The sequence below is a fragment of the Dufourea novaeangliae genome, unplaced genomic scaffold (assembly GCF_001272555.1).
Source record: "Dufourea novaeangliae isolate 0120121106 unplaced genomic scaffold, ASM127255v1 scaffold12, whole genome shotgun sequence".
NCBI classification, from domain to species: Eukaryota; Metazoa; Arthropoda; class Insecta; order Hymenoptera; family Halictidae; genus Dufourea; species Dufourea novaeangliae.
The window spans coordinates 1,202,495-1,214,601 of record NW_015373886.1 but is presented as its reverse complement, the minus strand read 5'-3'; the positions used below and the strand labels follow the sequence as shown (position 1 = coordinate 1,214,601).

The 12,107-nt window shown below is 32.0% G+C and overlaps 3 protein-coding genes across 3 annotated transcripts; 1 reads left to right on the top strand and 2 right to left on the bottom strand.

The window, feature by feature from the left end:
* Positions 1-209: 209 nt before the first annotated feature.
* Positions 210-2,537, top strand: LOC107194178 (dynactin subunit 4). Its single transcript, XM_015583755.1, has 9 exons — positions 210-423; positions 499-569; positions 651-847; positions 987-1,123; positions 1,200-1,365; positions 1,447-1,630; positions 1,709-1,901; positions 2,033-2,223; positions 2,318-2,537. The coding sequence occupies exons 1-9, from the start codon at positions 295-297 to the stop codon at positions 2,535-2,537; spliced, it is 1,488 nt and encodes a 495-aa protein (XP_015439241.1). The 5' UTR covers positions 210-294.
* A 312-nt stretch (positions 2,538-2,849) lies between these two features.
* LOC107194447 (40S ribosomal protein S14) lies at positions 2,850-4,067 on the bottom strand. Its single transcript, XM_015584073.1, has 4 exons — positions 3,988-4,067; positions 3,535-3,685; positions 3,370-3,457; positions 2,850-3,124 (listed from the first exon to the last, which is right to left on the bottom strand). The coding sequence occupies exons 2-4, from the start codon at positions 3,681-3,683 to the stop codon at positions 2,906-2,908; spliced, it is 456 nt and encodes a 151-aa protein (XP_015439559.1). The 5' UTR covers positions 3,684-3,685; positions 3,988-4,067; the 3' UTR covers positions 2,850-2,905.
* A 187-nt stretch (positions 4,068-4,254) lies between these two features.
* Positions 4,255-7,207, bottom strand: LOC107194168 (double-strand break repair protein MRE11A). Its single transcript, XM_015583742.1, has 11 exons — positions 7,024-7,207; positions 6,628-6,799; positions 6,420-6,556; positions 6,145-6,335; positions 5,874-6,078; positions 5,459-5,798; positions 5,232-5,382; positions 5,004-5,167; positions 4,789-4,915; positions 4,446-4,706; positions 4,255-4,353 (listed from the first exon to the last, which is right to left on the bottom strand). The coding sequence occupies exons 1-11, from the start codon at positions 7,127-7,129 to the stop codon at positions 4,255-4,257; spliced, it is 1,953 nt and encodes a 650-aa protein (XP_015439228.1). The 5' UTR covers positions 7,130-7,207.
* Between the last annotated feature and the right edge of the window lie 4,900 nt (positions 7,208-12,107).

Genomic DNA, 12,107 nt, shown 5'->3' with positions numbered 1-12,107 from the left:
AAAGGAACATATTTAGATACATATTAGCAGATTAATAGTGAAGAAGCTTTGTTTCTTAATAAGAAAAAATCTTTCAAGTAAACCTAAATTAGAAACGACGAAGTTATTAGGGATTTTAAATTTTCACTTCATAAGTTCGCCGCACTTGTCGCTATGCAGGTAACTAAATAAAGATGGCTTGAAGAAAGCTCGAAAGTGGACAGACTGACAGTAGTGGACAGATTACTCGAAGTGTTATTCCAGACCTAAATCCGTATTTTTTTTAAGAATAAAATTGAAATTAAGTGTTTAATCATGTCGTACTTAAATCAGCCCGATTACGTGCGTTACGTATGCAACTGTGGCTCTTTGAAACCAATTTCAAAAACTTATTTCTGCAGACATTGTTCGAAAATTCGTTGCGGTTATTGCGTCTGTCAAGAGGTAATTATTTAGTAAAATCATACCGTGCTTGTCATTGTCATCCAATTTTGAATATATAATTGTTTTTATTGACAGATCGATACGCATTATTGTCCTAATTGTATGGAAAATTTTCCGCAAACGGAAGCACGTCTCAAGAAAAATAAGTAAGTTGTAGTTGTCCAGAAGTCTGTTGTCTAATATGCTATTCATTGAACTTTATATTGATTCAAGTAATATGTTGACAGGTGTTCAAATTGCTTCAAATGTCCTTGTTGTTTCCATACTTTATCTACAAGAGCGGGACATGTACCCTTTAGAACAGCACCTCAAGAAGGAGAAGATTCCAAAGATGTTAAAACAACACCAAAGAAATTTTATTATTTGTTCTGTTCATTATGTAGATGGACTTCTAGAGATGCTGGTATCCCAGATCAATCTGTTGGTAGGTAATCAAAATATTTATAATGTCATTGTTTTGGTTATGGTATCTATTTAATAAACATTTTCTATAACTAATTATTAGAAGAACCTTATTATATTTTTCCATTTTAGTAAAAGTTTTAATTGTGTGTTTTGTTTAGCTACTGGAGGTTGGCCTGAACAGGAGAATCCTCATATCAGTCGTATCAGTGCTTTAATTGATTACCATAGAATATTAGCTTCGATAGAGAAGCAACAATGTGAGAAGAAATTTCGAGCAAAGCGTCCTTATATGCATGTAAAGTATTTAAGTAACTTTTGTTTCGTATTTTTATGTAAGAAATATATATTTCATTTATGCTATTTAATTTTAGGCCATGTTTACTATAACATCTGCTATGGTTCGTAAACGGATTGGTCATCCTTCGGAGACACCTGCTAAGAATCAGTCAAGTGATCAGCCTCCACCATCTGTTGCTAGTGAAGACGTAGATGAACTACCAGCAGAGATCTTTACAGATCCAGTGGATATAACTAAAAGTAATCAGTTATTTAAAATGATATTATTAAAGCATTATTGTAAAATTCTCTGGTCGTTTAAAAACTCATTTTTGAAAATAGTTACAACACTGGAGCAAAGATTACAACATTTGGATGTCCAAGCAGAGAAAGTGAATGAATTACGCCCACAGCATAGGGAATATTTAGTCAGGAGATCACAGCGTTGTAGGGTCTGTGAACATAGTGTTAGTAAACCAGATCTTTGTCCACAGTCTATAAAGTTCAAGATTCAGCTTGCTGCATTGTAAGTTAACAGTATATGTCATGTATCTTTTTTTCATTAGATCATTTCGTATATATATATATGATATTTATGTTCTAGTTATCATGTACCGGAGGTAAGGATTGTTACTTGCGAACCACTCCGACCGGGTAAAGCAAGCGAACTGCTTTTGAAATTTTGTAATCCAACTCGACATCAAACTCAAGTGACATTGCTATCTTTGGATACATCAATGACTCCAGTAGATGTTGCTAGTGAAAAAGAAGATTCTAAACAAGAAAATATACAACAGGTAAATATTCTGTTTGTATTACTAAGGAGCAATTTTGCAGGAAATAAGAATAAATAAGGATGAATTTCTTAACTTAGGGATGACTAAATTTGTGTTTCTTAATATAAATATAAAAATAATGTATTATACAGGGCTCAGAATCTCCGAATTTGTTGCCTTCTATCGTACGACAAGTGTCTATAACAGAAGAAATTAAATCTATAAAAGTTAATGCGAACGCAGATATACTTTTACCTCATGCTTCTTTGATACTTCCACCCAGAGATGATACCGCTGAGTATGACGATACAGGAGATACTCATAATTTTCAAGATGACCCTAAGTATGCATCCACTACTGCCATTTCTTACTATTATACTTTCTATCGTATTTCGTTATATAATTGAAATTATTGAAATATTAAATTTCTGTTGAAGGCTTGTGGTTTGGCGGAAGGGAAACAAAGCGGTAATAAAGCTACATGTGACACCACACGAGAATTCGACGGGCGGTGAAGATCAGTCAGTCATTATTGGATTTGTTATGCAGTATGGACACGTGAACACAATCACAACATTAGAACATAAAACGCCTCAAAAGTTGGATTTAAAAGTGAAATTGTATCTCACTGTGGGAAATATTGTTAGCAATGTGTAATGTTTGTTATAGAAAGTCATTACAGTATAAAGAACACAAATATTTCATATAACCACTTTCATATTATCTAATTCAAACTCATTGAAATAATTAACTAATTTATATTGATTCCTCAAATAATATTAATTAATCTGTTCTTTAATTTTTCTACCATTCGATATAAACCAAATAAATATTTAATGTTTTGTTGTAAGTAATATACATGCATCATGTTTGGGATGGATTCATGATATATGAAAAAGTTAGTATCTGAATACTGTATAGAGCAGAGCTGGTATATATCGTATTAGCAGAATATAATAAAATAACACGTTTCTTTTTTAAATATTTATTTTTGAAAGATAATAAACCACGCATAGAACCATAATTTACAGCCTACGTCCACGGCGACCACCCTTCCTACGCGTAGAGTCAGATGGAATCGGTGTTACATCTTCTATGCGACCGATCTTCATGCTAGAACGAGCGAGTGCACGCAAAGCAGACTGCGCACCAGGGCCAGGTGTTTTCGTTTTGTTTCCTCCTGTAGCCCTTAATTTAATGTGAAGTGCTGTGATTCCAAGGGATTTGCACTTCTCTGCTACATCCTATTAATGTTCAATAATAACATCATTAACATTACCAATAATAAAGTTACTAATTAATGTCTTAAGATTTTTTGTATAAAGTGTTTTCTTCCAGATAAAGAAATGTAGTTTGGATAATCTTATCTCCATCATAAGGAAGAAATTTAATGTACCACATACATGAACGCACCTATGAATACAATATGAACATCTAAGTGCTGCCTGAATGTGGATACATTATTATGTAATTCAATAAACAAACTTACTTGAGCAGCAAGCATAGCAGCATATGGGGAAGCTTCATCACGATCTGCTTTGACTTTCATTCCACCAGTAACTCTGGCAATAGTTTCTCTGTAAGAAATATCAGTACATGTAATTATGTTTGTAACGTATTAATTGCTAATGTTATATATTATTTTAAAATGTACCTGCCCGAAAGATCGGTCACGTGAACAAAGGTATCGTTAAAACTTGCAAAAATGTGAGCAACCCCAAAGACAACTTCCCCTTCGCGAAGTTGAGGTCCAAGAGAGACTTGAACTTCTTCCTTCTGTACCTTTCCTCTTTTCGGCGGCATTTCTATATAAAATATTATTCCATTATTTCATTGAACATACGTTTTCACGATGATTCGGAATATGTTTAACTTTGTTATTTATTCGACTGAAGTCAATCAACGTAAACAATGTGGACTTATTTTCAGGTTATGTTTGACAGCGTCCAGAAAGCATAAGACTTTCATGACGTAAATTTCATCCAACTGCATCCTGATATTAAACGAGTCGGTGATAGATATCTTAATCATGATCTATGTAAGTACATTTCTTTTGTTGATTCGACCTATTATTTTTCATATAACGTTAAGTTTTCTGATAGAATACCTGTAAATTAGATCTACTGAACACTCCCCGACACAACACGATCAGAGCAGGAAGTCTAAAGGAAGATATCTTCCGGCGCGCGCACTCGAGGTAAACTTCGATAGTATCGAAAATCGAAATATAAGTTACGCTCATATAATCATGTCCTTTATATCATCTTTATTTTTTAAGTAAAGTGTATACATATTTCATATTAAAAAAAAGATAATTTATTCCAATATAAAGTTTAATACATTTTTTCAGAAAGATATTTGTACAACGAATACTTTAATCAGAATCAGAATCATTTATAAACGTGACTTTTGTTGAAGATTGCTTATGTTGACTTAATGATGTAACCATGACGGTTTGTAATGTTGTTTGATCCTAATGAAATAGAACATGAAAAAATAATGTTTAAGTAAAACGGAAGTAACATATAAAGTACAAATTAATTAATTGAACATTATTCAACATACCTGTTTTTTTGTCGGTTTTGTAACTCTAGACGGGCGTGTTGTTGTTACATGAAGAGAATCTTTATTACTTGTTTTAGCACTGCCACGACCACCTGGTGAACCCTTATCTCTAGTTCCCGTGCCTGTACCTCTACCTTTACCTCTAGTAGCAGGAACTTTATTTGTTTTATCTTCACTACTATTGTGACTTTCGATATCTTTAAATAAGTCACAGATAGCTGTTCTTGTTGTTCTATTTTCACTGTTAAAAAATTGGCGTATCTATAATATAATATATAATTATCTAGTGTTTAACAAGAAACTTTGTGTAACTATTTTGTAAGGAGCCTCTTAGTCTACATACTTCCCCTTCCTCTTCTTGTGCTTTCGCTGTTCTTTTATCTCGAAAACTTTTAATCTGTGCAGTGATATCTCCATCAGCATCAATATCACAAGTTTCCAAATACGTGACCGTTTTTTTCATTTGATGGCTGAACATAAAAAGTTAATAATAATAAGATAATATGATCAGATTTATAAACATAAATAAATATCTTAAGATATTTAATTGCACTATACCATACTAAATTCTCAAAAGCATCATTATCTCCTCTGTCAATAAATCTGTTTAATGCCTCGTTTAAGCCGTTCACTGTTAGTACCGTTAATTTATCTTTATTTTGTTCTGAAGTAAAGTGCTTTTTTACTTCTCCTTGTACAGTTGTGTTCCAATCTGCTTCTTCCTAATAAGAAACACAACAAAATTTTATATTTCAATATTAGTGAAACAATTAAACTTTTACTTACATCATTGTAACAGAGAGCTCGAGCGATGTCCTCGAGATCGTCATTAATATTGTCAAGACTAGACCTTGATTTCTTATCGTAGCTTGTGGCTTTACGAAATATAATCATGTCCATAGGATTAGCAACTTCTTCACAGTATTTCTGTGCCATTCTGAAATATACTGTTTCATGTATTAACAGTATTTATTTATGACTTTTAGTTATGTATACATTTAATACAATCCTACTTAATCACATCAAACATTTCGTCTTCTTCGCTATAAAATATTCTTAAACGAATCAATGGCTGTATTGGTTGCATAGGATGACCTGATAGTTGTTTTGCAGCATTAGGTATTAATACATTTTCTATATGGTTATCAACAAAATTATACACAGATTCAGAGAGTGGCTGAGTATAATTTTTTGGTATATCCTCATCTTTAAGAACCAAATTGTCAAATGCAAAAGGCCTGACAGTCTGCAGCCTTAATTTCTTCATTTTGAATTTCATTCCGTTTATGCTCAGCAGACCAATGTGTTTAAGTTTTGCTTCACCACTGCATAAGGAAGTTGCAATGGAGCTACCTGCAATTGCAGTTTTTACAAAAAAGTTTCACGACCATTTTATGCTTTAATACATTTCAATTAATAGAACTATACCTGGTTGAGAAATAAAGTATTCACCCTCTGATATAAACTCTGGTGTAATACGACACTCGTGTTCATGGCCCCATATGATAAGATCAAGAAAATTTGGCAGTTTATGTTGCGGAACATATGCATACTGTTTACGCTGTACACGATTTTGATGTAAAACAAATATATTAAAACAATTTGGTATTTCTTTTGGGCGTAACATATCCACCTACAAAGAAAGACCATTCACATAAAAGTAAAGATTTTAATTCAGATACATGTCTTACAACTTTACCTTATAATCTCTTATCAACCGTGATAATCTTTGATCATTTATGTAACTTAAACCATAAAGTGCAACATGGGTTTCACCCTTTTTCATTACTAATGGAGGAATAGTAACTTGAGTAAGATCTGTCCATTTTCCAAAATAATTTACTAGGCCGGATACTGATAATAAATCCATAGATCCAACAGCTCCAAAGCCTACAATTTTATTATTGGTTAACAAGAATTCAAATATGCATTAAAGAGATATTAAGATAGGAATATTACTATCATGTTTCTTACTTGGGTCATCATGGTTTCCATGAATAGAAAATATTGGCATACTGACATTGAAATTTGGATCTTCATAGTTTACATTTTTATAAGTACAGTGCTTAAATACAACTTCTGGATCACTTAGGAATTGTACCTTGATTTCCCTAATGAAGAATGTATATTTAAAGTTTCTATATAAATTAATCTCATTATGATATGAATGTATTTTGCTAACCTGGAACCTAAACAGTATTTTCTTAATAATTCCATACACTTTATTACTGCAATCTGTGATGGTTTTGTTTCGTGAAATAAATCTCCACCAAGAAGTATAAAGTCTACTTCGTGTTCTTTGCCATATTGTAGTATTTCTTCAAAAGTTACAAAACTATCATCTAATTCCTGTCCTAATACACATTAATCAACTTTAGTATACAAATGCAATTCATAATACTATGCTCAGAAGGTAAAAACTATTGATATAATGTTGTAGACTACAACATTCTGAATAAAAACATATTTCACAAACAAAATTGCATTATAATTATAACATCAGAAAGGTCTTTTAATAAATTTAAATTGGAAGGGAAACTAAACATATTATTTGAATAATATTTTTAAAAAAACCAACCCCTTCTTTTGTTATAAGAAAAACCGAGATGAATATCGGTTGCAATTAAAATCTTAAACGTATCATCCGGATTAAGATTTCCGTTGGAACCTTGCTCAGCCGACATTGTTCTTATAAAATATTTTTTATAAATTTATGAACAATTCCAAGTTAACTTCCTCTTTACTTTGATGAGTCAAGCACCTCATCAAACAAACGTAATAGACTATAACCTATTCAGTATAACAACAGTAAACAATCTAAGAAAGAATACAGTTTTATATATTACCACAGACGAGATATAAGAATAGATCTAACTGGATCTAACATCTTATGGGACTTGGTCTTGGTGTCCCAAGAAAATCACGCTAATTCGAGCGCACTCTACATAAAAGTTTCCGACTTTAGGAACTACGTTGGACACCATGAGACGCACAGCACACACACTCGTGACTGTATATAGCGATACAAACACACTTATTGTCCCGGTTTCGCTAGCAAGGCAAGCAAGGAAGAATGTTCTGCTTTTCTCGCCCGGCCTGAACGGCAGTTTGACACATATGTATACAATGTAGGCCCGGTATAAATGTATATATGCTATTATAGTAATCTAACTATTACGAATACGAAAAAATGTTTTATATAACAGTTGTTTTATTTAATGGAGCAAACTTAATAGAATGTTTGAATTTTTTTTATTGTCATTTACAGAGATTTTAATTTACTTGCAAGGTATGGATCATTTTATGAACTTTCACGTGGAATACATTTTATTTTATTGTAAATTATTAAACAATAGCCGTGTCGTAATGTTGGTGGCAATTGTTAACTAAAAGTTATTTAATTTAAATATACCTTAGTATAGTTTTGTACGAGAAATTCGTAGAAATTTTTCGCGAATAGGAGTTCTTTGATCGACGTTTGATAGTTATTGTCCTTGACAATGACTGTTATATACTTTAGAATAGAGTTTTTGGTTTATATCAATTTGCGCGAAATGATTTCACAACAAAGTGAATGTTTTCGGCAATGTAATATTTATAACCATCACATCTTCGGGATATGTTGTTAAACATTTCGCCAGGTGTTTTATGATGCAAATTGTTGTTAATTATAACCAATGGTAATCGAAATATAGAATGAAATGTAAGATGTAGATATTGCAATGACGTTTTTGCAAATTAATAATTTGCATTCTATCACAAATTATTCAATAACAACCACGTCTTATTATTTTCGCGAAATAAGACATATTAATTATTTTATTTAAATGATTTTAACTATGTTTTATTCGTAAATCCACATCTTACATCTTTGGCAACATATCCCCAAAATGTGATTGTTGTAAATATTATATTGCCGAAAATATTCACTTTGTTGTGAAATAATTTCGCGCGAATTGATATAAACTGAAAAATGTATTCTAAAATATGTAACAGTCATTCTCAAGGACAATCGCAATCAAACGTCGATTGAAGAATTCCTAAATTTTTACGTATTTCTCGCATAAAGCTCTATTGAAACACATTTAAATTACATAATATTTAGTTAACATCGCCATAAACATTCAGACATGGTCGTTGTTTAATAATTTACAATAAAATAAAATTTACTGCAGGTTAAAGTGCATAAAACGATCCATATCTCACAAGTTTCCGTATATTTCGATTTCTGCTTCTTATAAGTAATAACTATTTGCATTACAAAATAGCTGATAGAATATTTAACAAATACCTCCGAAAATGTGATTGCTATCAATATTCTACTGTCGAAAATATTTAATGTATTGTTATTTAATTTCATACAAATTGAGGTAAGAGAAAAATTCTATTCTATAAACTGGGCCAAATTTCCGGAAACTGATCAATTAACATGCGCCAATTACCCGCTGTCTCATGGTTGTATCAGGTATATAGATTCTTCAAGGAGTTTGTTAAGTGGTACATTCATCTTTTAAACTGGATTACTGCACATGTATATTCCCGCCAAGTCGTATTAGTCGGGGATCTACTGCTCTGACCAATCAACTACTCGTGATTCCCCGAAGATAGCCGAATCAATCGCTCGGGACTGGCCGAATGTAACCGAAGTGTCATTCGTTTCGAAGAAGTTGACGCGATACGACGCAGAAGTTGTTTGCTCCTGCCAAAGTGAGTGTTTGACAATTACCTTTCATCTTTATTCATGTATATTAATTACTAATACTTTCATTAGCTCTCTATCGTTACTGTCCTTTAATATTTATCCCATTTAAACTAAATAATCTCAAATTAATACAATACCTAGGTATCGGTTTAGTCTTCGGTTTCACTGTGTACCAATTAATGTAATATTTACGTATTTCTGATCCAATTTGTAATCTTTGCGACACACCACGAATTCAATAATTGTTAATTTGTAACGTAGCTATTCTTAATGTAATGTAATTACTTAAAATTCATGTTTATTTTCTGTTTCAGAGTTTCGGCTTGGAAGTATGCACTACCGCCCTAAGTATCGTTCACTCTCTTCAAACGGAATTTGGCGGGAAATTGGTGAACTCTGGTAAGTTATTACAACAAAAAAGTGACACTTCATTATATATTTCTATATTGTTGCGTTTTTATTCTTTTTGACCGTAAGTGAAATGATCGCGATTTCGTGGTTTGTGATAAGATCAAATGAGAATTTTTCCGATATATGACGCTGTAGAAATTCTTCGATCAGCGTTTGATTGTTATTATCCTTGACATTGGCTTTCATCTACAAGAACGAGAAATATGTTAGTTTCCCAGATCATGCTTCCCATGAAGTAAAGTCTGAATAAATTTAGTATTCTGTATATACGTATTAACGGACATTTAATAAGTTATTGTTTTGGATAAGTGACGAAATACATATATATTTTTGGCATTATGTTTTTTGAAGTATTACATTCGTCGTTTAAACTGGAGTGGTGCACATGTTGTTCCCGCCAAGTCGATTAGGCGGGAAGCTACCGCTCTGACCTGACAATCAGCTACTCGCAATTCCCCGAAGATAGCCGAATGAACTGCTCGAGACCGGTCGAGTGTAACCGAAGTGTCATTCGTCTCGGAGAAGTTGACACAATAAGACGTAGAAGTTGTTTGCTCGTACTAAAGTGAGTGTTTGACATTTACTTTTCACCTTTATTCATATATATTAATTACTAGTACCTTCATTAGCTTTCTATCGTTACTGTCCTTTAATATTTATTCAATATAGACTAAATAATCCCAAATTAATTCGATACCGTAGTTATCGCTTTACTTTTCGGTTTCACTGTGTACTAATTAATATAATGTTTACGTATTTCTGACTCAATTTGAAATCTTTGCGACACATCACGAGTTCAATAATTGTTCATTTGTAACGTAACTATTCTTAACGTTGTGCAATTACTTAAAATGCATGTTTATTTTCTGTTTCAGAGTTTCCGCTTCGAAGTACGCACTACCGTCTTGAGTATCGTTGAGTCCCTTCAAACGGAATTCGGCGGGAAAGTGGTGAATCCTGGTAAGTTATTGAACATTTATTATAACATTTATTATAACAACAAAGTGACACTTCATTACTTATTCTTATATTGTTTTTAACCGTAAGTGAAATAATCGTGATTTCGTGGTTTGTATTAAGATCAAATGAGAATTTTTTCGTGCACTTTTTTCAATTCATACATTTAGTTGAAGCATTCAAAATGGCTTCCTTGAATGTTAACAAATTTAAACGACAATATGCAGTACAACAATATACATATATAGTATAACAATATACAGTAAACCACAAACATTTCCAATTTGAAATGTTTGTGATTTACTGTGTCTCGGTCGTAAAATCGTATTAAAATAAACAATTTCTCGTGTCTTTCCGTATGAGATTATTGTATTTGCATTTATATACAGTTTCGGATATAAATTTGATTTATACAAGCTGTGTAGTTTATGATGCTTTGTATCAAAGTATGCGTAACTAATGCAATGTTGGTATTTGTAAGGATTTTCTGAATATGTACAAAAGCAGGATGTGGATTAAATAAAAAAACAAACATGCTTACAGCATAGTTATGTATTATGCTAGAACATAATACATAAATATTATAAACTAAATAAGTAGCGTGTAACATTTATCAATAATAATAATATTGAGTATAATAAATTTGTCTTGTCTTTCTGTTTTTAGTCAAACACTAAAACGGACATCCTACTGTGAAGTTCTACTAGCAATGACTGTAGGCCCTTCTATCATCGGGTGAGTCTTTGCATGCCTTTTTTATTCCTCCAGTGCCTAATCATGCCATAGGACAATTAGTCCAACATGGCACGGGCAACTGGTTGTATATATGCTAAATTTGGTGAGTACAGTGAACATGGGTATGCTATCATACCTTCGAGTAGTAACATTGATAAATTGTATTTCTTAGCTAGGATAGGGTCTTCTTATACATAGCATTTTCTACTACTAATACAATTAATAAACATTTTATAATTGGACAAAGCAGTATTAATACTCTTAATATTCAATGCGTATCCTTGAGTGCATTGTATATATGAATCTCTGTAGGCTAGAATATATTGAATACATATATGATGAATGAAACGTTAGTGGAGGAATGTGACAATCTCAGACTTCCTCCTTACACTAACCAATATAATCACACAATGATAATACAGAATGATATCCAATGAGAATATCATTGAATAGCTTGATCTAATTTCATATTTTGCATGATTGAAAAATTTGATACTTTCCATTAAAAAAAAGTGTTCCGTACACACATTATATTAGAGATCATGTATAAGAAGACATTTTGCGATGGGTAGGTTTTTGAGTCAAAGTAACATGTTTGCTAGACTTATGTTATGTGTCTTGCAATGGCTTTGACAATGGGATCACCCATGGGTTGTTCAATATGTAGAGTCAAATATCTTATTAAAGAATCATGATTAATCTTTTTGTCTTTAAAAATGAATTTCCAGTAGGGTCTTTTTTTTAATGACTGAATTCTATTAAATTAATAAGTATCCAATCTTTGCTTTTCAATTGTTATTAATACAAAGTTGAATCATTTTAATTACAAATTGAATGAGAAAGAATGAAAGAATATT